Below are 21547 nucleotides of genomic sequence, written 5' to 3'. Positions count from 1 at the left end.
TGCACAGTCCCTTCTTCAGCATCCCCCGAGGTGACCCCACGGCTCACACGTTTGCCCTCACAGGCACCATGAGCCCCGCTGGCCCCGGAGTTCCTGCCAGCACCCAGGGCGCCCCCTCCAACTGGCCCTTGGCCCCGTCCTTTCCAGTCTCTGCAGATCAGCTGCCCGGTGCTGTACTCTCAGTTGGCACTTCTGCCTGGGCTGCGTGTGGGGGGGGGAGAGGCACCCCGCTGAGGCAGTCAGTCAGGCCTCGAAGCTTGAGTCCGGGGGGCCAGGGCCTGCGTGATGCTTATTCACCTCCAGGTGAGGGGGTGCTGGCGGGGACCAGAGCGCCTGCCTCAACAGAACCTTGGGGACCCGCCTTTGCCTCCTTTGTTCTCAGGCCCGAGGTGGTGGCTGGGGTGGTGTCCAGGCCGCATGCATAGAGGCGAGAGCGCATGGGCCATTTCTGCAAGACAGAGGGGGGTAGTGTGTTGAGTCCTCCCCAGCTCGGCTCCCCGGGCCCCGCACACTGGGATTGGCCCAGCCTCCCTGGGGCTCCCCTGAAGACAGTGGCTCATCCCACTTAGGATCCACACGTCCCGGGCTGAGAGGAACCCCCAGTGGGGAGGGACTTGCTCGGGTGGGAGAGCAGCAGGCACCCCCGTCCCTCTATTCCCAGCCCAGCCTCTGGCCCAGCTTTCGGCACCACCCACTTCCTGTAAGCTGGGAACTCTCATCAGCCCAGCTCCGTCTAGAAGCAGGGACAGTCCCCGAAAACGCCAGGCGAGCTCTCCCTGCCCTATTCCAGCAGCCCCCCTCGGGCCCACAGGGGCACCCCAATACTGCCATGTGCTGGGCTACCAGGCCCTCCCGGCTCCTGTATCAGCATTCCTCTGTCACCCCCACCCTGCCTGGCCCCACTCGGCACCATGTGGCACCACTACAAGATGGGGTTCTCCCCCCAGGCAACCGTAGACTCTCACAGCAGTAATATCCGCAGGAAAGAACACCGGCTCAGTGGGAGCCGTTTCAGAGCTAAGGTGTTTCGAGATGGTGACCCCCACAGACGGTCCTTCCTCCTCACAGGGGCACAGGCCCCCCCAGGTGGCCTGGGGCACTGAAGCCCCCAGGTCAACCGCAATAGCCACTCGGTGTCCCTGAGCCTCGGCTTCCTTGTCTGAGCCTCACTGGGAGCTGGGTGGGGGAGGTTGGCAGGGAATGAGACCACCAGGCTCCCGCAAGCCCTGCCGGAACTTTCCTCCTGGTCAGAACACCTGACGCCGTTGCTGCCTCACTCCTGCCCGTCTTATCCCAGCTGACAAAACAAGGCAGGGGAGCCCTCCCTGGCCTCCAGCTTCCGGGTCCTGGAGAAGAGACCCCCTAACCCCTCCCCTCCCCAGGGACACCCCACCCCTTCTTAAAGAGCAGGAAGCAGCTCTCACACCCGCTCTGTCAGGGGAGGGGCCCAACAAGCCTCATGTCAGCCCCTCCCCCCACCCAATCCCCAGCCCCCTCCCCAGCCCCCCCTCTCCATAGTAGCCCTTGCTCCAGTCCTCCCCACTTTCCGGTCCCCCCAGTCCCGGGCCCACCTTGAGAGGGTGCAGGTAGCGGAGGCCTCGCAGGAAAGGCGGCCGGCCGCGGGCGGGCAGCTCGTGGCCCAGCGTGCGGGTGAGGTGGGCGATGTAGCTGGTGGCCAGCAGCAGCACGTCCAGCCTGGAGAGCTTAGTGTGGGGCGGCACTGTGGGCAGCGCGGCCTGCAGGGCCAGGAAGGCGCCGCGCAGGGCCCGCACCCGGCTCCGCTCCCGCGCCGCGTTCTCAGGACTGGCTGGGGCCTGCACGGGAGGGGGGGAGACCCGGGGAGTCAGCCCCACCCGCAGTCCAAGAGCATCTTCCCCCAGGAGACTCGCCTCAGCCCTGCTGGGCTTATAGTGGGGGACACGGTTTTCTCCCGACCCCTCCACTCGGCTCCCCCCACCTGGCGACCCAAGTTGGGGCCCCACTTCTAGGCTTCCCTGTGCCCCCGCCACCACGCACCAGTCTACACACTGCCCCGCAGGCCTGCCCGGCCTGGCCTCCCGTGCTCGGGCTAGGGGGTTCCTGAGTCTCCTGGTGCCTCAGTGTCCCAAAGGGGCGAGTTGGGCCGTGTCTGAGCTGGACTCTGGCCCCGCCTGGCCCTGCCTTCTCCCAACCACCCAGAGTGGGGCCTCGGGGTGTCTCAGTCACCACTGAGGCAGGCCAGTCCACGCCGAGGAAGAGGTGACGTCTCAGGGCCCCCCCCCCCCCCCGCCAGGCCCCTGCCCGTGCCCTCTGTAGATTCCGCATTTCCTTACCCTGCTGTCACCCCGGGTCCTGGGCCTGGGGCCCCGGGGGCTCGGGGCAGCCCTGCCCCACCTGTGGGGGCTCCAGCTGGCGTCCTCCCACGGGTCCTGCCTGGTCGGGCTCGGGCGGACCCTCTTCCTGTTGGAGCCCGCTGGTGGTCGAGGCTTGGCCTGAGCCAGGGTGCGCCCCACCCCTGGCATGGGGGGTGCCCCTCTGGCCTCCGCCTGAGTCATGCCCCGCCTCGGGGGAGGATGTGGTACTGCGGCGGCCGAGGGAGGCAGCGATCCAGGCGCTGCAGCTCTGTCCGCCCGAGCCGGCCAACTGGGTCCCTCCTCGCTCTGGGAAAACCGCCCACCGGGCCCGGCCCGCAAGATGACTTCTGCCCTCCCTCCCTGCTGGCTGCGGGGTGCTGGGTACTGGGAGTGGCCAGCCCGGGGAGGAGGCCTGGGCCTGGGTAGGCGGCAGGAGGACGGGTAGGAAGGGCGCCTCCTTCCTGGAGCCTGGCGGGGCGCTGACAGGGATCCTGTCCTAGGAAGCCGGGGTTCCAGTCCGGGGCACAGCCCGGAACCATGTCGCTGCAGAAGCCGCCTGCAAACATCACACAAACACGTCTCTTACCTCCAAGCCCACTCTTGGGCCGGCCCTCTCCAGCCCCTGGCGTGCCTTCCTTCCTCCGCCTCTGCCAGGCCAAGCGCTGCTCGTCTGAAGGTCCTGCCCTCAATGGTGAGGATTCCCTCAACCCCCCGAGTGCCCAGAACTCACGTCTCCCTGTTTGATAGGGACCCCCCAATCTCCTGCATCACCACCCCCCACCATGACAAGCTTCCTGGCAGTCCTTACTGAGCCAGGCAAGGTGTGAAGCACTTTAGATGTGGCAGGACTCAGGGAACCAGACGGGGTGCCGGCGATTGAAGCGAGGTCGACCCCGCTGCACTAGCTCTCTAATATGCATGAATTTTAAACTCGTGGGTAACATTTCATATCATTAACTCTAAAATATAACTTCTGTATAGGGTGTTGTGTATTTCTGTGTTACTTCCTCCGGTCATTCCTGGTAAAGGCCCTTGAGCTCCTAAATTGTTGCATGCCATGCCTCAGTTTGACCACCCAGAGCCCCTGGGACAGATGTGCAGATTGCTCCAAGTCCTAAGTCACCCCCGGGGGTGCTCATAGCGCTGTCGTGAGCACCACTGTCCTTGTGCCCTTGTGGAGCCATCGAAGAATATCAAAGAGGGGCCGGAGCGATAGCACAGCGGGTAGGGCGTTCGCCTTGCACGCGGCCGACCCGGGTTCGATCCCCAGCATCCCATATGGTCCCCCAAGCACCGCCAGGAGTAATTCCTGAGTGCAAAGCCAGGAGTAACCCCTGAGCATCGCTGGGTGTGACGCAAAAAAAAAAATCAAAGAATGTGGAAAACCGACATCCAGTGTAGGATAACATGGGGTTTGTATTCTTTACAATCCAGGAGCCAAATGCCGGGTTCATTGACCAAATACTGCCCGTGTGGCATCCAGAATGGCTGCAAAGCTGCAAGTGCAATTGTCCTGCCAGGGACTCGAGCTCCCCACAGCCTCACCATCAGCTGATGTTGACCAGATTTCGAGTTTTATAGTTGACCAGCTCTAAAGGACTAGCCTGTCCTTGTTTTCATCTTCCCTTATCTGATTTCTGAGACGTTCAAGCATCCTTTGTAAATGGTGCCTGGTGGTGGTTTTTCTCCATAATAGAGAGCCAGTTTCACTCTCTCCAGGTAAGGATCAGCCTCATCTACTACTACACACAGTTACCATCCTCCCCTCCTCTGTCACCCCTCCTCCTTCATCACTTGTCAAGTTCCCTTATTTACACGTAGCTCCATTTCTGAGTTCTCTATCCTATTTTTCTTACTTGATGTCTGTATTTGAGACAGTATCACACTGCTTCTATTATGTCCTGTCTACATATACAACAGACAGGACTGGGGGGACAGTACAGGTGTTCAGGCTCCCGGATGCCCTCCTGGCACTGCTCCTGAGCCACCTGGATGGCACCACCCAGCTGAACAATCCTCTGGGAATCCTCGAGGTGAGAGGGCTTCGGAGACAGTGCTCCAGAGATGTCAGGACAGCACCGAAAGGGGTGCCGTTTCCCCACAACTTGTAATTAAACCATCTCTCCTCCCATAGTTCCGCGATGCTCAGGTTTGACATTGGTCGGCCTTTCCCTCGCAGAGTGTTTATGATGAGTGACACCCACTACAGTGCCCCTGGGGTACACCCAGTTCCACAGAACCACACCCAGTTCTCCATGCTTATGTTTAACTTTGCCTTTGTGTTTTACTTCCCCCATCTGTTAATTCCCCACCCTTCAAGGAGCAGTTTCTCTTTCCCTATGCTGGCCCTGTTCCATTTCAATAAAGACGGTGCCGGCTGTCAGCCTGCAACCTGTTTTTCTGTCCATCATCCTGGGAACAACTATTGGTCCTGAACACACAGGGGACACGGTTACCTGGCGAGCAGTGACTCAGGTACTTGCTTGCATGCATCTGCTTCTCTCAGCGATACAGCAAGATCCCCTGAGCACAGAGTAAGCCTTGAGCACGGCTGGGGGTGGCCCCAAACCAATGTTTATATATAGTAAATATTTCCCTTCCTTGCCCTTCTTTTTCTTTCTTTCTTTCTTTCTTTCTTTCTTTCTTTCTTTCTTTCTTTCTTTCTTTCTTTCTTTCTTTCTTTCTTCCTTTCTTTTTTTTTCTTTTTTTTTTTTTTTTGCTTTTTGGGTCACACCCAGCAATGCACAGGAGCTACTCCTGGCTCTGCACTCAGGAATTACCCCTGGCAGTGCTCAGGGGACCATATGGGATGCTGGGAATCGAACCTGGGTTGGCCGCATGCAAGGCAAATGCCTTACCCACTGTGCTATCACTCCAGCTCCCCCCTTTTTTTGCTCTTATTTTTCAAGCTTCATTGTTAACCAGAAATAATAGCATTGAGCATCATTTTCTTCTCCTAATCTTGAAGAGAATGTGGCTATAACTTCTCCATTAAATATATTTACTATAGGTTTTTGACATTGAATCTTTATTACCAAATTTAAAAAAAAGTATTCCTCAGAGCTGGAGAGATAGTACAGCAGGTAGGGCTGCATGTGGTCAACCCGGCTCAATCCCCAGCATTCCATTGGTCCACCAAGCCAGCCAGGAGTAATCCTAAGTGCAGAGCTAGGAGTAACCCTTGAGGATCACTGGGTGTGGCCCAAAAGCCAAAGAATAGTAATTAATTAAAGTGAAAATTTTCTTTTTTATATAAAAGTTATGTAGCATTTTTGTAAATATTTTAAGTGAAAGATAATAGTTTTATCATGTTATTTTTGGAGTCAAGATTATACTAACCTCAGCTAATTAGCTGGTATCCTGTCATTTTTTAAATTTTCTGAAACATCTTTAAGTCTGGTAAATGTGCTTGTAAATCCACTGGATCTAGATTTTTTCTTTGGCAATGAGGGGAAGAGTTTTAACTTCTATTTCAATTTCTTTAGTTTTTTTTGTGTTTGTTCATTTGTTTAAGATTATGTTCCTTATTTTTTAAAATAAATATTTGGTATTTTTCTGTAAATAGGAAGATTTACAGGAAGCCCAACAATTGCGGGGGGGGGGTGCAGTCTGGGGCTATATGCAAGGTGTCTCACACCCCATACTATTGCTCCTTCCCAGAAATTCCAACATTTTGAATGTATGAAATGTTCTTGGGAAATGTGTCCAAGGATATTAAAAATAAAAAACAAACCAAAGCCTTTCCAATAGGAATTTCTTTTAAAAACCTGGGCCCTAGGGCCAATTCTAGATTGACTCTGTACCACACACACCCCAGGCACTGTCAGGAACGAGCCCTGAACATAGAATCAGAAGTAGCTCCTGAGTACTGCTGGGTGTGGATCCAAAACCCAAAATGAAAAATTAAAAAAAAATAAGGTGGGGGGAATGTGGAACCTATTCTGGAGAGAGCTATCAAAGGGCCGAGCACATACTTTGCATGCAGGAGGCCCACAGTTCAACCCCTGGTTCCTAGGCACCACCAGGAGTAAACCCCAAGCATAAAGCTGAGAGTAGACCCCCAGGAAACCAGAGTGATGGTATCGTGGGTAGGACATTTGCCTTGCACATGGCCAATCTGGGTTCAATCCCCAGCAACTTACCCGAAACCACCAGCAGTGATCCCCGAGTGCAAGCCAGGAGCTAGCCCTGAGCACTGCTGGTTTGGCCCAAAAATAAAAACCAAATCTGTGAGCCATTTCTGGCATTCAAAGAGGACAGTGCAGAACCAGAAGACTGACCAGCAGCTGGCATATCCAGTTAAGTGTATTTGGTCCACAAAATGGGCGTCTGGAAATACCTGAAGTTCTTATCACCCCAGGGGCAAGATGAAGACTGACAGGAGACCCTCCCAGCTCACGCTCAGGACACCGAATGCCCACCCTGCCTCCTATGAACCTTGCTCATGGCTGTTGACACTCAAGGTCCTAAAGACTGTGGTGGCAAACTTCAGGTGTTAGGGTGTCCGTGGACAGTGCTACCTCTCAGTGGAGCCAGAGGTCATCAGAACCCCATAAGGGGTGCCGGCCAGGAGTTTGGGAGAATAGCTTTTGGGCGGGGCAGTGCTGGGCCAAACTCAGTGGTGCTCAGGGGACCATATGCTCAGGGATGCTGGGGACTAAATTTGGGTTTGTCGCATGCAAGACAAGTGGCCTACTCTCTACACTCCCTCTCCAGCCCTTTTCTTTAGGGGGCCTGTGTGCTTGGCCCGTGCAGTGTCAGGGGCAGAATTGAGCTGGCCGCATGCAAGGCAAGAGCCTTCACCCCTGTCGTATATCTCCACCCTGGAAATCACCTTCTTTAAACAAAGACTGCTGATGTTCCCTTAGATGGTTCTAGTGTCTTAGAGGGGGGTTGCTGGGGCAGTATCTGCCCCCTTTAGAAAACACTGGGTAGAACCTGATCATTGCTGAGAAAACAGGCAAGCAGGAGGCAGAAGGCTGGGCAGGCAGGTGTGCTCTGCCGTGGAGCAGACTTGACCTGGAGCACCAAGATTCAGAGGGGAGGCCAAGGGCAGGGGGTAGGCAGTGGGAATGGGGGCACCTTAGGAGAAACTGAGTGCCTTGAAGTCTCCCGTTTCTCTTGTGCCAGGGGCTCCTCTGGGGACCTCTGAAAGAAGGCCCCGGAGCCTTGAGAAGGCAAGTCTGTGATGTCACCAAGGAGCCTTTGTGATATAAGAGGGATTCCAGGGGGAAACAGCTCCGAGGAAATGGGGCTTCCAGCTCCCAAGGGGGGTGGCCGAGCCACCCCATAGAGAACCAGTCTCCAGAGGCCTCACCAGCTGCCTCGCGTGACGGACGGTTGCTGCTAAGGGACAAGCCATCTTGGTGGGACTCTGGCCGTGCCCCGAGCACATCAGTGCCAGGGGCCAGCCTGGTCAGCACAAGCAGAGGGGCCGGAGCCCAGGATGCTGACTGGAGCCAGGGTCGGGGATCAGGAGAACAGAGGCCCGTAACAGAAGCCCCTCAGCCGGCTGCGGCCCCACAGGCAGGATTGGGACTGAGACTTGGGTCCAAGAGTGACTAGGGGCACAGGCCAGTGGGGCAAGGCGGGACCCGTCCTGTGTAACGCCTTCCTTCCCCTCCAGCTCTCTTCGGCACTGCACTGCCAGGGAGGGCAACGCGAGCTGGAAGAGACTCAGGTAAGAGCTCGCCAGCCCCGGAGCAATCCCAGTTCCTTGTCTTAGTCTAGGCCCCCACCACCTGCCCAAGTTCATCTCCTCCCTCCTCCTTTACTCGGTTCTCACCTTCCCAGGAGCGCGGCAGCTCTGCCGTTCCCAGACGTCACACATTTTGGGTTCTGGCAAGCCAGCCAGAATCTGGGTATGGGAGGCAGCCGCCCTGGACCTCCCCCGCCTCTTCCTTTCCAGGACCTGCAGGCTGTGTGCTCTGCCTGGCACACCCTGCACAGCTGCCTCTGCGCCCCCAAGGGCAGCTCTGGTTCTCCCGAGCCCCCACCTCTCATCCATGGCTGACTGCAGAGCGACAGGCTGAGTGCAGCGCCAGGCTCCTGCCTGAATCCCTGGAGGCCTGGTGGGACAGGCTCCCTGACTCGCACCCACACCTGGCCGGAGCCATCCTGCACACAAAGGACTGGCTTCCAGGGGGGGCCCCCCCGCCCCGCCTCAGAGCCTAGTCTGAACAGCCACCTGTTCTCTCATCTCTGCTCTTACCACACCAGCCCCTCGTGGAGTCAAGGAAATGTTGCCTCAAAAAAAGGAGCAGGTCCTGCTACAGAACACAGCGCCCCCTGGACGCCCCCCGCAGGGTCCTTCACAATTTGTGCACCCCTTGGCCCCCAAACTCCAGCCTCTATTTCCCCAGCAATCATACCCTTCCTCCCACCCACCACACGCCTCTTCCGTAAGGTCAAATTCTTGGGGCTCCTGGCTGTGCTCCTCGGAGTCCAGCTCTGAGTCTGTCCTCCACCCCGCCCCGTCTCCCTCTTTCCCAGACTCCTCCCATTTCTTCCCTCAGGACTCCCCCTCTTGCTCCTTCCAGCAGTCCCACTCCACTCCTCCTCGGACACGCTCCACCGTTCCCTCCCAGACACCCAACTATCCTTCTCACTCCCAGTCTCCTGCCCACGGGGAAGGCCCGCCCAGCTCCACCTACACTTTCCTGAGTGCAGGGGTGTTCCCCAAGCAGCAGGCATGGCACTGGCATCAGTCCAGGAGCACCACGTCCCCTGGGGAGGCGGAGGGGTGCGTGTCAAGCGGGAGGGACCCTGCAGATTTCAGGGACCCCGGAGCCCTGGCGCAGGCCCTGGTGGTCCATCTGGGGCCTCGACGCATCGCTCAAGACCTGCGGCTGCTGCTGCTGCAGCGTCTGTGGCTCGGCAACAACGGCCAGGCCCCGGTCGTGGAGTACCCTGTGTGCCTGGTGTGTCTCCAGCTCCGCAGCCCCTCCTGCCCCATCCCCAGGTACAAGACTGGCCCCCACCTGCTTGCCTTCCCCCAACTACTGCCCTGCGCCAAGGACCAGGAATCTGGACTGCTCCGCCTCGGCATCGGTTTTGGCCTCCGCCTGCCTCGGGGCCAGGCCAAGGCCTTGCATCTGCTGCCAAAAAAAAGGCCAGAGAAACCAGAGCCTCAGCAGGTGGCCGCACAGGCCCATCAAACATCTCCGCCAGCCCCCAGGGCGCCAACCCCAATGCCTTGGGCCTGGGAAAATTCAGTCCCAGGCACATTCTCGCAGACAGAGAGCCTCATATCTGCAGGCCCTCCCTCACCAAACTCCACCCAGTGTCCCGGCTCTCCAGCCCAGGCTCCAAAGCTGCACAAGGCCTCCCCGAAGCCCAGGCCTTGCTCTGCCCCAAAGAGGCCTGCCTCTCCAGAACCCTTTCTCCAAAGGTCGCCACCCTAGTTCCAGAGCCCCGGAGGGTCCCCGGAGCACCTCCCCCAAACCCCACCGGCCCCGCCAGGCCCCAGATATCAGGGAGTCCCCGAGACACTCTGAAGGGCTGGCTAGCTGGAGGTCAAGTGTGTTCTCCAGCCCTCAACCCTGGGAGCCCCCTGTGGAGTCTGCTCTCACCCAGTTGAAGGGGACCCAGGGCACCCGACGTTCCTTTTGGCCTTCAGCCTATCCAGTAAAGCCTGACCCTACAAAAGCACAGCCCTGTGTCCTGCTCAGGGGTGGAGGACAGGGGATAAGGGCATCTTCCTCTTAGGGAGGTGGAGAGGGCCGGTCTCCAAGGGGACGGAGTCTAACGAGAGTGGGTAGGTATCTGCGGAGGGCAGGGGCTCCCCAACCTCACCCCCGGAAATGTGCAGCGGGCACCCTTGGTCTTCCACACACTGAGTCCCGTTAGGTGGGGCAGATCCTGCCAGTGGGTCCCGCTCCTGCACCCTGGGCTACCGAGGATGTAGGGAGAGGCAGTGGGTGTGTGGCGGGAAGGGTGTTCACTGCAGAGACGGGATGGAGTGGACGTCTTCACTTCGGAGAGCAAAATCCAAAGGTCGCCTCGGAGGGTTGGAGGAGGGGCGTCTTGGAGGGAGTCTGAAGGAGGCAGCCCCCCAAAGACGTGGGGTGCAGGAGCGAAGCCCCAAGAACGGTCAACCCCCACCTCTGCCAACCACGGGCAGGTGTTGGTTACACTAGACAGTGATTTCCTCAGAACAGGGGACTCGAGGGCGCTTTTTTTTCCAGCCCTCCTGACTCCACCAAGAGGCAAGGGATGCAGGTTGCACTTCCGGTGTGTGACCTGCGCCCGATCGTGTCCTCTCTGGGGTCAAACACAACGACCGCGCTTCTTTGCTTGCGCCCCTCGCCTGACACGTGGCCAGGGATGTCTTCACAAAAAGCCGCCTTTTCCTCCCCGCGCCGCCGCCCAGTCGTCACCCACGACTTCCCGCGGAAGAACACCGCGGCGCGCCGCCGCCCCGCACCAAGATGGCGGCGCCCGTCCTCACGGGGGGCGGCGCGAGGTTGTGACGTCACGGGCCCGGCCTCCCGCAAGGGGCTGAGTGCTGACGCGCGGCGGCCGCTCTGCGCCTGCGCGAGCGGCGTGGGCCCGGTGCGCGTGCGCACGGCGAGGCGGCGCGACCTGCCTGCACGGCGCCGGGCGCGGACCGGCGGCGACTCCTGCGTGCGGCTGGCGACCAGCCCGCGAGCGTGAGCGCGGATCCGGGAGCCTTCCCGGCGGTGGCATGCCCCGGCGCGCGCGGTGCGGGCTGTGAGGGGCGCGGCGAGCGGGCGCGATGGGCCGGCGGCGGGTGCCCGAGCTCTACCGGGCCCCGTTCCCGTTGTACGCGCTGCAGGTGGAGCCCGGCTCGGGGCTGCTCATCGCTGCGGGCGGAGGCGGCGCCGCCAAGACCGGCATCAAGAACGGCGTGGTGAGAGCGAGCGCGGGCGCCGGGGCTCCCCCGGGCGGGCCGCCCCTCCCGCCCTGGCACTCGGGCCCCCCCGGCCGGGCGAGTTTCCGCCGAGAACTTCCTCACCCCGCGCCGGAGACGCCTCTGAGGCGAAGGGGAAGCCGCGGGGGCCCCCTGCCCGCGGCCGCTCCCCCTAGCCCCGGCCGGAGAGGTGCGTTTGCCCGCGGGCTGCGTTTCTTCGGAGCGTCGCCCTGTGGTTCCGCAAACGGGCTGGGATCCCCGCCCCGCTGGGGTGTCCGGCTGACCTGGGAGCTTCCCCCCTCCCCGCCCCCCAGCTAGAGCAAAGGGGCCCGACCGAGCCTCGCGCCTCACGCGAGGGGTAAAGGGGTAGGACCTGGGGCTCGCGGCGAGGCGCGCTTCGCCCTTGACGTGCGCTCCGGACCCCTCCCCCCACCGAACCCTGCGTGTCGCCGTTCCCTCTCCCGCAGCACTTTCTGCAGCTCGAGCAGATCAACGGGCGCCTGAGCGCCTCCTTGTTGCACTCCCATGACACGGACACGCGGGCCACCATGAACTTGGCGCTGGCCGGGAACATCCTTGCGGCGGGGCAGGATGCCCGCTGTCAGCTCCTGCGCTTCCAGACCCGGCAGCAGAAGGGCAAAAGCAAGGCGGAGAAGGCTGGTGAGACGCGCGCCCCCCACCCCGACCCCCACTAGGTTTGGGGAATGGGAAGGCGGCTCCCCCGGAGAGAGTCAGGTGCGGAAAGTGCTTGTGGTTTCATCCCAGGCACCTCAGGGTCCCTAGAGCATTGGTCAGTGTGACCCAGGCTTCCCCCCCACCCATTCAAAAGAAAAGATCCGGACAGGGACTGGGGCGGAGGGAGCAGGTGGGCAGCACAGAGGGGGACGGTTGTCAGGTGTGGAGAGGGCAGCGCTGGGTGGCAGAAGCCTGGCACCTGGCAGGCTGTTCATATTACAGGGGCCAAGGAGCAGGGGGCCCGACAGAGGAAGGGCGCGGCCCCCGCAGACAAGTCCAGCTCGGAAACCCACCCCGAGGGGGTCGAGCTCAACATCCAGAGCCTGCAGGCAGTGCAGACGGACTTCGGCCCCGAACCTCTGCAGAAAGTCGTTCGCTTCAACCATGATAAAACCCTGCTCGCCACTGGAGGAACAGATGGCTGCGTCCGCGTGTGGAAGGTGTGGCCTGGGGAGGTGCAGGAGGAGAGCGGAACTGGGAGAAGCCGCGCTTGGCGTCTGGGAACGTGGGGGCCAGAGTGGGCCCCCTGGGCTGACCCTTTTGGTGATGTGACCGCAGGTGCCCAGCCTGGAGAAGATGCTGGAGTTCAAAGCCCACGAAGGGGAGATTGAGGACCTGGCTTTGGCGCCCGATGGCAAGGTGAGGAGGGGACAGGGTGGAGAGCGTGGGTGTGAGCTGTTTGTCCACTCGGCGATGCCCCTAACCCTTCCGCCTTTGGACTCTTGATTCCCAACTAGTTGGTCACTGTGGGCTGGGACCATAAGGCCTCCGTGTGGCACAAGGACCAGCTGCTGACCCAGCTGCAGTGGCAAGAGAACGGACCCACCTTTTCTAGCACGCCTTACCGGTACCAGGCCTGCAGGTGTGACCCCAGCGTGTGGCCAGCGGAGGCACAGCCTAGATGCGGCTGGGTGTTGGGGGTGGGCAGCCTCGGTGGTGTCAGCCCCGCCTGCCCTGGAGCTGACCAGCCTCTGGGTCCCCGCCCCCAGGTTTGGGCCAGTTCCGGACCAGCCCTCGGGGCTGCGGCTCTTCACCGTGCAGATTCCCCACAAGCGCCTGCGCCAGCCCCCACCCTGCTACCTCACAGCCTGGGACGGCGCCACCTTCTTGCCCCTTCGGACCAAGCCCTGTGGCCATGAAGTCATCTCCTGCCTTAGTGTCAGGTGTGAGGTGGCCTGGCTTGGCCGGCGGGGGCTGGGGAGTCCCTGGGAGCCGCCCGTGGGGAGTGGGGCGGGGGTCGCTGCAGAGGCCGCCGGGACAGTGGGTTCTTTCCGTTCGTTGTAGTGAATCGGGCACCTTCCTCGGCCTGGGCATGGTCACGGGCTCGGTCGCCATCTACATAGCATTCTCTCTGCAGGTAACGGTGCAGGGGGCCCGGCCCCAAGGGCTCTTCGGGTGGGGGCTCCAGCCTGCCTCTGCGCTGAGCGCGTCAGCCAAGTTTGGCCCAGCGCACAACGGAAAGCTTCGTGGGGGCAGGCGCGTGATTTCTAAAAGGAACAGTCACCAGGTGCCCTGAGACTGCCCTCCTGCCCTCCCCTCCCCAGCGCCTCTACTACGTGAGGGAGACCCACGGCATTGTGGTGACCGACGTGGCCTTTCTGCCTGAGAAGGGCCGTGGCCCCGAGCTCCTTGGATCCCACGAAACCGCCCTGTTCTCCGTGGCCGTGGATAGTCGCTGCCAGCTGCACCTGCTGCCCTCCCGGCGTGAGTCATGGGGGTGGGCTGGGGTGCTCCCCCCTCCTCGCCCCTTCCCCCATGCGCTCTGTTCCCGGGCCCACACTGCGTCCCTCCCCTCCCCAGGGAGCGTTCCCGTGTGGCTGCTGCTGCTGCTCTGTGCCGGCCTCATCGTGGTGACCATCCTGCTGCTCCAAAGCGCCTTGCCCGGTTTTCTGTAGCCTCCCCGTCCCTTCCAGGCCTGGCTAGAGCCTGGGACGGGCACCAGGGCATGGCCCCTGGCTCCACAGCTGCGGCCGTCTCCGCTGGAACCGAGAGGTACCGCCTGCCCTGCCCACTTCAAGTTGGTGGTGGCAGGTGCAGCAGCGCTGGCATCCGGCGCCTGCGTTCACCTGTGGATCCACCTAGGCTAGCCGTGTCTGGACGGCCACCAGCAGCCCGCTGCCTGTCCTCCGGCCTGCCAGAGGCTCCAGAGTTGAGTTGTCCTTTGTCCAGAAATATGTGAAGATGCCCAGGAGCCTGCAGGCACCGCTGGCCTCTCTCCCGCAGCCGGGGCCAACTGCCCTGGGCCCTGCTCGAAGGGAAGGAAGGGGCCAGCAAAAGACCCAGGGGGGGATTGTGGATCCAGTGCGGTCGCTCCAGGCCAGCCAGGGTAACTGTGCTGTGGGGTCTCAGATGGTCGACCCCAACCCCCGGGAAAGGGGAAATGAACCTCAGCCCACTGGGGAGGAAAAGCTGATATTTAATAAACTAGAAAAGACCAGACCCAGGGCCCATGTCCGAGGCTAGCTCTTGTCCTCTCTGGAGGGGCGGGGCTGGGTGGCCGCCCTGGGCCGTGATGAGCGGGAAGGGGGACTGCGCGTCCTGCAGGCGAAGGGCTGCGGGGCGGGGGTGGCGGCCCTGTTGGACTCCCTGCCCTCTGCTGAGTTCTCGGAAAGCCCCGCTGCCCCCTGTGTGGGGGCCAGAAGGTTCCAGAGCGAGCATGCGTACCGTGGTCTGGGGAGAAGGGGCCTCCGCTGCGTTGAGGCAGAGCACTGGGATCTGGATGGCGTCGACCTTGGTTCCGGGACGTGCTGCCTGGTGGGGCGCGCAGTCTTCACAGCAAGGACCACAGCTGTGTAGCGCTCGTCAGACTGGCGGATGGTGCGGGCCCTCGGGGAGTGAGGGCAAGGCCGGCTGGGATGCGGCGCGAGGAAGAAGAATTAGAGGACTGCTTTGGGCGAAGGGGAGGACGGTGGAAGGCTACCCGCAGCACAAGGTCTATATTCACCTTTTCTGGCACTGTCCTGTCCCTGCAAAGGAGCGTGTAGAGGGGGCTGATGCCATTGGCGGGTGAAGCGTGGGTCTAGCATGCATGAGTTGGGCTCATCCCCTGACGCCACAGAGCCAACAACCACCACCCAAAGGGCCATCTCTGCTCCTGCATCTGCTGACCCCCCCGCCCAGCTCGGGAGAGCCTGGCATGGCTGCCGTCCTGCCCCATCTGCTGCTCCCCCGCTCACTCCCGTCCTACCGGGCACGGTTCAACAGAGCATGCGAGTGATGCAGCGGTTAGAGAGCAGCGAGTTGAGGGGGTCTCCAAGGGAGTGGGTGGTCGCCGTGGAGTCCCGGCACGAGCACAGTCAGTGCGGCCACCAGCTTGGCAGTCTGTCATTGTGCCCTCAGGCTCAGCGCCAGCATCCTGCAGGATTGTGTGGGGAGGAGCAGGAAAGAGGGGCCCGAGGGGATGAGCTGAGGTGGGGCGCAGGGGCACGGGGAGGAGAGCGGAGGGAAGAGCCGGCCTGTAGGGCCAGTCAGGCAGCCTTTACCCTCCAGAGGAGACGCCCACGGCCCGCAGCGGAGCGGGAGAGTACCAGTGCTTTAGGTGGCCCATAGTCTCCAGGTCATCAGTCTTGCTGGCACAAAAGGCCCTGTGGGTCTGAGGCGAACCATCACTGGGTAGGCAGGGCAGGAGGCAGCTGGCGGGGCAGGAGCACTCCCCGGCCAAGAAACAATTTAGGGAGTTGGTGGAGGAAAAAGGGGACTCACCGCAAGTTCTTCCCACGGCAGCCTCGGTTACTAAACACCGCAGCCTTGCACACAGACAACGGCGTGACTTAGCCAGACCGTCCCGAGAAGGCCTGCTCTGCCGTCGCCCTTCACGGAACACCCCCTCCCCGCCTCTGTTGGGGGCCGAGTTGCCACCAACTTCTGAGCTCTGCCATGGCTGCCTGTAGCCGCCCCTCAGCCTGCCGGTCGCAGGGCAGGATGGAGGACCCCTGGCTGCTGCCACTGATGCCAGGCAGCAGTAGAACAATGGGCTTGGTCGGGGCCCTGCCACTGTCCTGTGCGTCAGCCCAGTCCAGCAGGAGCTGACCCCCGTCCGGGGGATGGAGGACTTCACTAACAGCACAGAGAGGGGAAACTGAGGAACATCCTCACGGAGTTTCAAGGTTTCTGCCCCGACCCCTCCACATTGTCCAGGGGGAAACATGAAGACGGAAACAAAATGGAATGGCAAGGAACAAGCTTGAACGTTCCCTCAAGGCCGTGCAATTGCGAAACCTTCCACGCGGCACTCGGTTACCTAAGGCTGCGTGGGCTGAGTTTGCCTGAGTGGGCCAGCTTCCCCTCACCCCTGCCCCTCCCTACCTCCTGTAGGGGATTTGAGGCTGAGGTTGCAGGAAGGACTGGAAGATGGTCTAGAGCTGCCCCTCCAAGACACCAGGGCGTGGGAGAGAAAGTCGCCACTGTGATTGGGCGGCATCGTGTCAGGGGGGACTTAAACCGGGGCCCACTCACCAACGGAGGCTTCTGTGACCACACAACAGTCCGCCTCACCCCCTAATATTTCCCCCATGCCAGTGGGCACTTGGACCTTCAAGGCTGGCCTGGAGGCCACCGCTATCAGGGTGGGAAATCCAGCATATTGTGTCACTTCTTAACACAGTTCGGCTCCAGTCCCAGAGGTTCCGCTCTGGGGTGCCCCTGCTCTGCAGGTTTGTAGACAGAGGCTAAAGAGGTTCAAGCCATGACCTTTGACTTGCAGTACATTTTACTCTGCCACCCCCTCACTGGTATTTTTTTGGCTCCTGATATTAGCATCCCATTGTTCCAGAGGCCTAGTCCCATATGTGTGTTCCCACTGCCAAAGGGTTTTTAACGGCATCTCAATTTTCTCATGGGGCCCCTGATGGAGGAATAGGCCCACGTGAACGGGGCCATGCTCCAGGGGTGACAGTTGAGGACACTGGGCATTCGGCCCCGGTTTCAAACTCTTCAGTTCTTCTGGACAGACAGAATGAGCCTAGTCACACAGGCTTCAATGCCGTACTAGGCGAAAAGTCCTCACACTGAAGAAAGATTACATTTGTCACTGACCCTAAGAAATCAGAACCAGGTTATCTCTACACTCAGTACTTAAAAGGGACAGTGAGCAGAGGCCCAGGTGGGGAGGGTGACTTGTGAGTCTCTGACTCATCCCCAGGTCCTTCTGACCTGGAGCAGTGACACCTGTGAGTCACTGTGTGCTGCTGAGAGGCGCTGTGCCAAGGCTAGCTCTGAGCGAGCAGCTGAGGTGGAGACAGGCGTACCTGATTTGCCTCAAGTTACAGCAAGCAAGAGGCCAACTGGAATTGATCATTTCAATTAGCACCACCTGCTAACACTCAGAGGTGAAAGGTAAGCTCTTTACCTGGTTCCTCTAATTGGCACAATAGCTCTTCAAGGTAAGTACTCTGGGGATCCGGTTTGACTGTTGAGTAACTGGGCAAAGGTCACAAACTTGCTAGTAATGGATCCAGGGTTCAAACCCTTGTGGGCTCTTGGCTGTTGTACTCATTACCTCTTTGTTGCCAAGATTTTGAGTGAACAGTTGGAAGTCCTGGGTCAGAAAGTTCAGTAACCTTGAATAAGGGGTTAATAAATTAGGCCACAAGTTTTGGACTTTTAGTGTCATTCTAACTCTTAAATGTTTCCTTGACTCATTCCTGAGAATGGGTTACTAATATGCCTTTGGTTAGAGGGGTGAATTAGTACCAGTCCACTCTCCTGCTTGGCAAAAGCCATGTCCACAGTCCAGGATGGTACTTGGACTGCTTCCGAACCAATATGGGGGGAGTTGCCAGAAGTTCCGAATATATAAAGTTAGAGATTCATGACCACTGCGTAGCCGGTTCACCAAGAGATGTTTCATTAAGAACAGTTCTGGGGCTTGAGTGCTAACACAGCAGGGAGGACATTGCCTTGCATGCAGCTGACCTGGGTTCAATCCTCACACCACTTAGGGTCCCCCAAGTCTGCCACGAGTGGTCCCTGAGCATGGGTAGGTGTGGCCCCCAAACCAAAAGTGTACAGTACTGCTGGGGACAGAGAGTCCAGTAGGTAGGGTACTTGCTTGCATGCAACTGATGCACATTCAGCCCCTGACACTACATATGGCCCCCCAGCCCCCTCCAGGAGTGATCCCTGAACATAATAAAACCTGCTGGGTGTGACCCCCAAACCAAAAAAATGAGCTGTTTTGGAGTAACCATTCAAATCAGAGGTAAATGGTAAGGTTTATAGGGTATTGAGAAGTTTTGTTAAAGCAGATGATACATGATAATGTAGAAAGCTCCCACACCTAGCAATACTCAGGAGTTGAAGGACCATATAGGGCAGGAAATCAAGGGTCAGCTGCCTGCAAGGCACATGCCTTGGCACACTATGTAGATTTGGGGGGGGTAGCTGGGGGGATGGGCCACAGCAGTGATGCTCAAGGGTTACTCCTAGCTTTGCAGACAGGATTCTCCTGGTGGAACCTCTGGGGCCCATATCGGATGCTGGGCAGTGAACCCCAGTCAGCTCCATGCAAGATATACACCCTACCTGTATTACCAGTACCCCAGCTCCCAGGCCTCGTCATTTCAAGTGAATTAATAGGTTTCGTCCTAGACAGCTACATACCCCAGATTTGAATGACAGGGGGATTAGGTTTTCTAGATAAGTCATGTTTATCGAAATTTCAGTGAGAACCTTCATGTTCAGCCCTTCCCACTGCACTGTCCATGGAGGGCGTAGAGCTTCAAACTGAGCATCTTGAGGCAGATAATTGGGCTCAGGATGGTGGGGAGTAGGGAGTTGGCATGCGGTTCCTTCCGTGAGAGTGAGACCGAGTTAGACTGCCCAGAAAGAGGGGCATGTGGTAGGTACATCCCCTGGCCCCTCGGGATTTCTTCCATCTCACCTTTCCCGGGATGTCTGTGTACATCAGGGAGCAGCCGCTATGATGGGCAGTTGCTGCACAGGCAAAGAACCCACTTTCCACTGATGATAACAGCCAAGCCCGGCCAGAATGAAGGACTGAAGCGCAAGACAGGAATTTGGGGTGTCTGGGGCGGGGGTCACATTTCACCTGGGGTGAGAGGTTCAGACTGCCCCGCACAAAGGAAGCCCCAGACTGCGACCACTTCCCTGTGACCTGAGTATCTCCAACCGGCCAGGCCTCTGGACACGCACCCACCTGGGGCACACGTGTCCAGTAGCAGCCCAAGTAGAGGGTAACGCCAAGAGCCAAAACCAGAAAGAGTTTTAGACAGATTTTCGTTCTGGGGGCCTTGGGAGGGAGTCTGGCATTTCTGATCTCTGGGTTCCGCGGAATCCCAGGGTCCCCAACCTGCACGGAACAACCAGCAGCCCGCTGGCGCGAACCCCGCCCCCGCTACGCGCCATTGGACTGTCTGTGCAGGTCCCGCCCCCTTTGCCCAGCGGCTCGCCAGCGGCCCTGCGCCGCGCGGGGCGGGGCCTGCACAGACTGTCCAATGGCGTGTAGGGGAGGGGCGGGGCCTAGTGCTGCAACCCGCCCCCAGTCGCACTCGCACGTGCGGGCGAGTAGCCGCGCGCCCCCGACCCTCGCGCCGCTCTGGGGCTGCTCCCCTGCTGCTTCCGCCTCCCCGGGGCCGCCAGGAGCGCTCGGAATGCGGCTGTCGCCCAGGGGCCCGTCACTCGTGCCCACGCCTCGCCCCGCCCCCGTTTTCCGCGGTGCTCACTCCCTGGACCCCAGGGACGCCCCTGACTGTCACGTGCTCAGGTGTCGGTGTGGGCGCCGCAGTCACACCGACTGCCCCGGTGCCACCTCCTAAACCTCTGTCATTCCCATCGCCGCCCTGCCGGGTCTCACAGCCCCGCCGGAATCTTCCGGAAAGCCGATTAAAGGCCACTACCGCCAAGCTACCGGGCGGCAGAGCCTGGCAAGCAACCCGTGCTATTGGATATGCCAAAAACAGTAACAGTAAGTCTCAATGAGAGACGTTACTGGTGCCCGCTCAAACAAATCGATGAGCAACGGGATGACAGTGACAGTGACCGAAGAGACAGGTTGATGTGGGGGTGAACAGTCTACAGGGGCTAGCCCCCGAGAGGATGGGGGGCCCGCATCTTGTCTCCACCAGTGGCAAGAAGGGTTTAGAAAGAGAAAGGGAAGGTGGGTTACAGCCTGGGGTGGAGAGGAGAGTGATCCATATATTCACTGGCGCTGATGCCTTTCGCAATCGCAGTGCCGCTGCGGGTGGAGATGTGTGATTCAGGCCGCTGCGCTCTAGCCTAGCCTTGGGCTTGAAAAGGCAAGGGGGCTTTCTCACATGCTCAGCCACCCGGCAAGACAGGGCTTCTTGTTCTATATTCAGCAACTCCTTACCCCCCCTCTCTCTCCCTCTCTCTCTCTCCCTCTCTCTCTCTCTCTCCCTCCCTCTTTCCCTCTCTCTCTCTCTCTCTCTCTCTCTCTCTCTCTCTCTCTCCCTTTCCTTCTTTTTTTTTTGGGGGGAAGATGGCTGCACCACACCTAACAGTGCTCAGGGGTTACTCCTGGCTCTGCACTCAAGAATCACTCTTGGCGATGCTTGGGGACCAGATGGGATGCTGGGGATTGAACCCCAGTCTAGGGAAGGCAAGGCAAGGCAAGCACCCACCCACTGTATTATACCTCTGGCCCACTTCTTTTTTGTGAAGCAAAATAATTTTTATTGAAAGAGATCCAGAGTGCTATGAGGGGAGAGAGAGAGAGAGAGAGACAGACAGACAGACAGACAGACAGAGACAGAGACAGAGAGAGACAGAAAGACAGAGAGAGAGAGAGGTGTTCAAGAGAGAACAGAGGCTTTTCCAGAGTACAAAAGGCCTCACTCCTAATTTTGGGTCAGCTTTAGTGGCTGCACCATCACAGAAGATTAGGTTATTGAGGAGTTTTAATTTTTTGTTTCGTTTTAAGGGCTACACCCAAAAGTCCTCAGGGATCACTCCTGATGGAATAGTTTTATTCTTTTAACTATTTATTTATTTCTGGCTTATTGCAAAAACAATAAGAGAAAAAAAAAGCGATTGGTACCCAAGCCTCATGCCTGCCGTGGCTGGTACATCAAGGAGCTTTGGCAGCAATGTGGCACCACTCTGGGTGGTGGCAATGGAATTCTACAGTCGTGTGTGGTGCCAGATGAGGGAAATGCCCACTGCCCTGGTGGGGCTCACTATCACTATCACTGTCACTGTCATCCCATTGATCCTCAATTTGCTCAAGCAAGCCCAGTAACGTCTCCATTCATCCTAACCCTGAGATTTTAGCAGCCTCCCTTTACTCGTCCTTCCCAACGGTGCCTCATTAGAGGCTCTTGCAGGGTCAGCAGAATGAGACTCATCATTGTTACTGTATTTGTCCTATAAATACGCCACAGGGAGTTTGCCATGCTCTCCCATGTGGGCAGAAAAACTCTCAGTAGCTTGCCAGGTTCTCCCAGAGGTAGAACTAGGCTATAGGCCACGCACTACTGGGAGTTTGGTTTTATAGTCTCTGAATGTTGCCCGTAGATGGGATTACATGGAGCTGGGGGCAGTTTCTGTGACTGCCTAACTACTGGTAAATGGGGGATCTGGCCAGAAGAGGCTCAGTCCTGATCCAAGCAGGCTTGGAGATCTCAGCCCC

General features: G+C 59.2%; 4 protein-coding genes across 5 annotated transcripts; 2 read left to right on the top strand and 2 right to left on the bottom strand.

The window, feature by feature from the left end:
• Positions 1–289: 289 nt before the first annotated feature.
• Positions 290–2534, bottom strand: TCF23 (transcription factor 23). The gene is made up of 3 exons (XM_004618960.2): positions 2313–2534; positions 1572–1814; positions 290–448 (listed from the first exon to the last, which is right to left on the bottom strand). Exons 1-3 carry the CDS (start codon positions 2532–2534, stop codon positions 290–292), a joined length of 624 nt encoding a protein of 207 aa, XP_004619017.2.
• A 6038-nt stretch (positions 2535–8572) lies between these two features.
• Positions 8573–9736, top strand: PRR30 (proline rich 30). The gene is made up of 2 exons (XM_004618959.2): positions 8573–8665; positions 8921–9736. Exons 1-2 carry the CDS (start codon positions 8573–8575, stop codon positions 9734–9736), a joined length of 909 nt encoding a protein of 302 aa, XP_004619016.2.
• A 1143-nt stretch (positions 9737–10879) lies between these two features.
• PREB (prolactin regulatory element binding) lies at positions 10880–14379 on the top strand. Of its 2 annotated transcripts, none has more exons than XM_004618931.2 (9): positions 10880–11205; positions 11673–11865; positions 12163–12380; positions 12499–12579; positions 12678–12802; positions 12930–13103; positions 13225–13297; positions 13485–13644; positions 13741–14379. In XM_004618931.2, the coding sequence occupies exons 1-9, from the start codon at positions 11071–11073 to the stop codon at positions 13833–13835; spliced, it is 1254 nt and encodes a 417-aa protein (XP_004618988.1). In that variant the 5' UTR covers positions 10880–11070; the 3' UTR covers positions 13836–14379. The 2 variants fall into 2 exon arrangements, with proteins under 2 accessions (XP_004618988.1, XP_054978621.1); XM_055122646.1 differs by having other exon boundaries at positions 10880–11395.
• ABHD1 (abhydrolase domain containing 1) lies at positions 14365–16453 on the bottom strand. The gene is given in 13 exon segments (XM_055121357.1): positions 14365–14492; positions 14605–14625; positions 14628–14714; positions 14717–14766; positions 14865–14930; positions 15148–15231; positions 15233–15295; positions 15423–15532; positions 15639–15686; positions 15825–15996; positions 16246–16313; positions 16315–16343; positions 16396–16453. Coding segments are annotated over 13 exon segments (984 nt in total).
• Positions 16454–21547: the final 5094 nt, after the last annotated feature.

This window comes from Sorex araneus, chromosome X (assembly GCF_027595985.1).
Source record: "Sorex araneus isolate mSorAra2 chromosome X, mSorAra2.pri, whole genome shotgun sequence".
Lineage (NCBI taxonomy): Eukaryota > Metazoa > Chordata > Mammalia > Eulipotyphla > Soricidae > Sorex > Sorex araneus.
The sequence above is the reverse complement of the archived record's forward strand: the minus strand, read 5'-3'. Positions and strand labels throughout refer to the sequence as shown.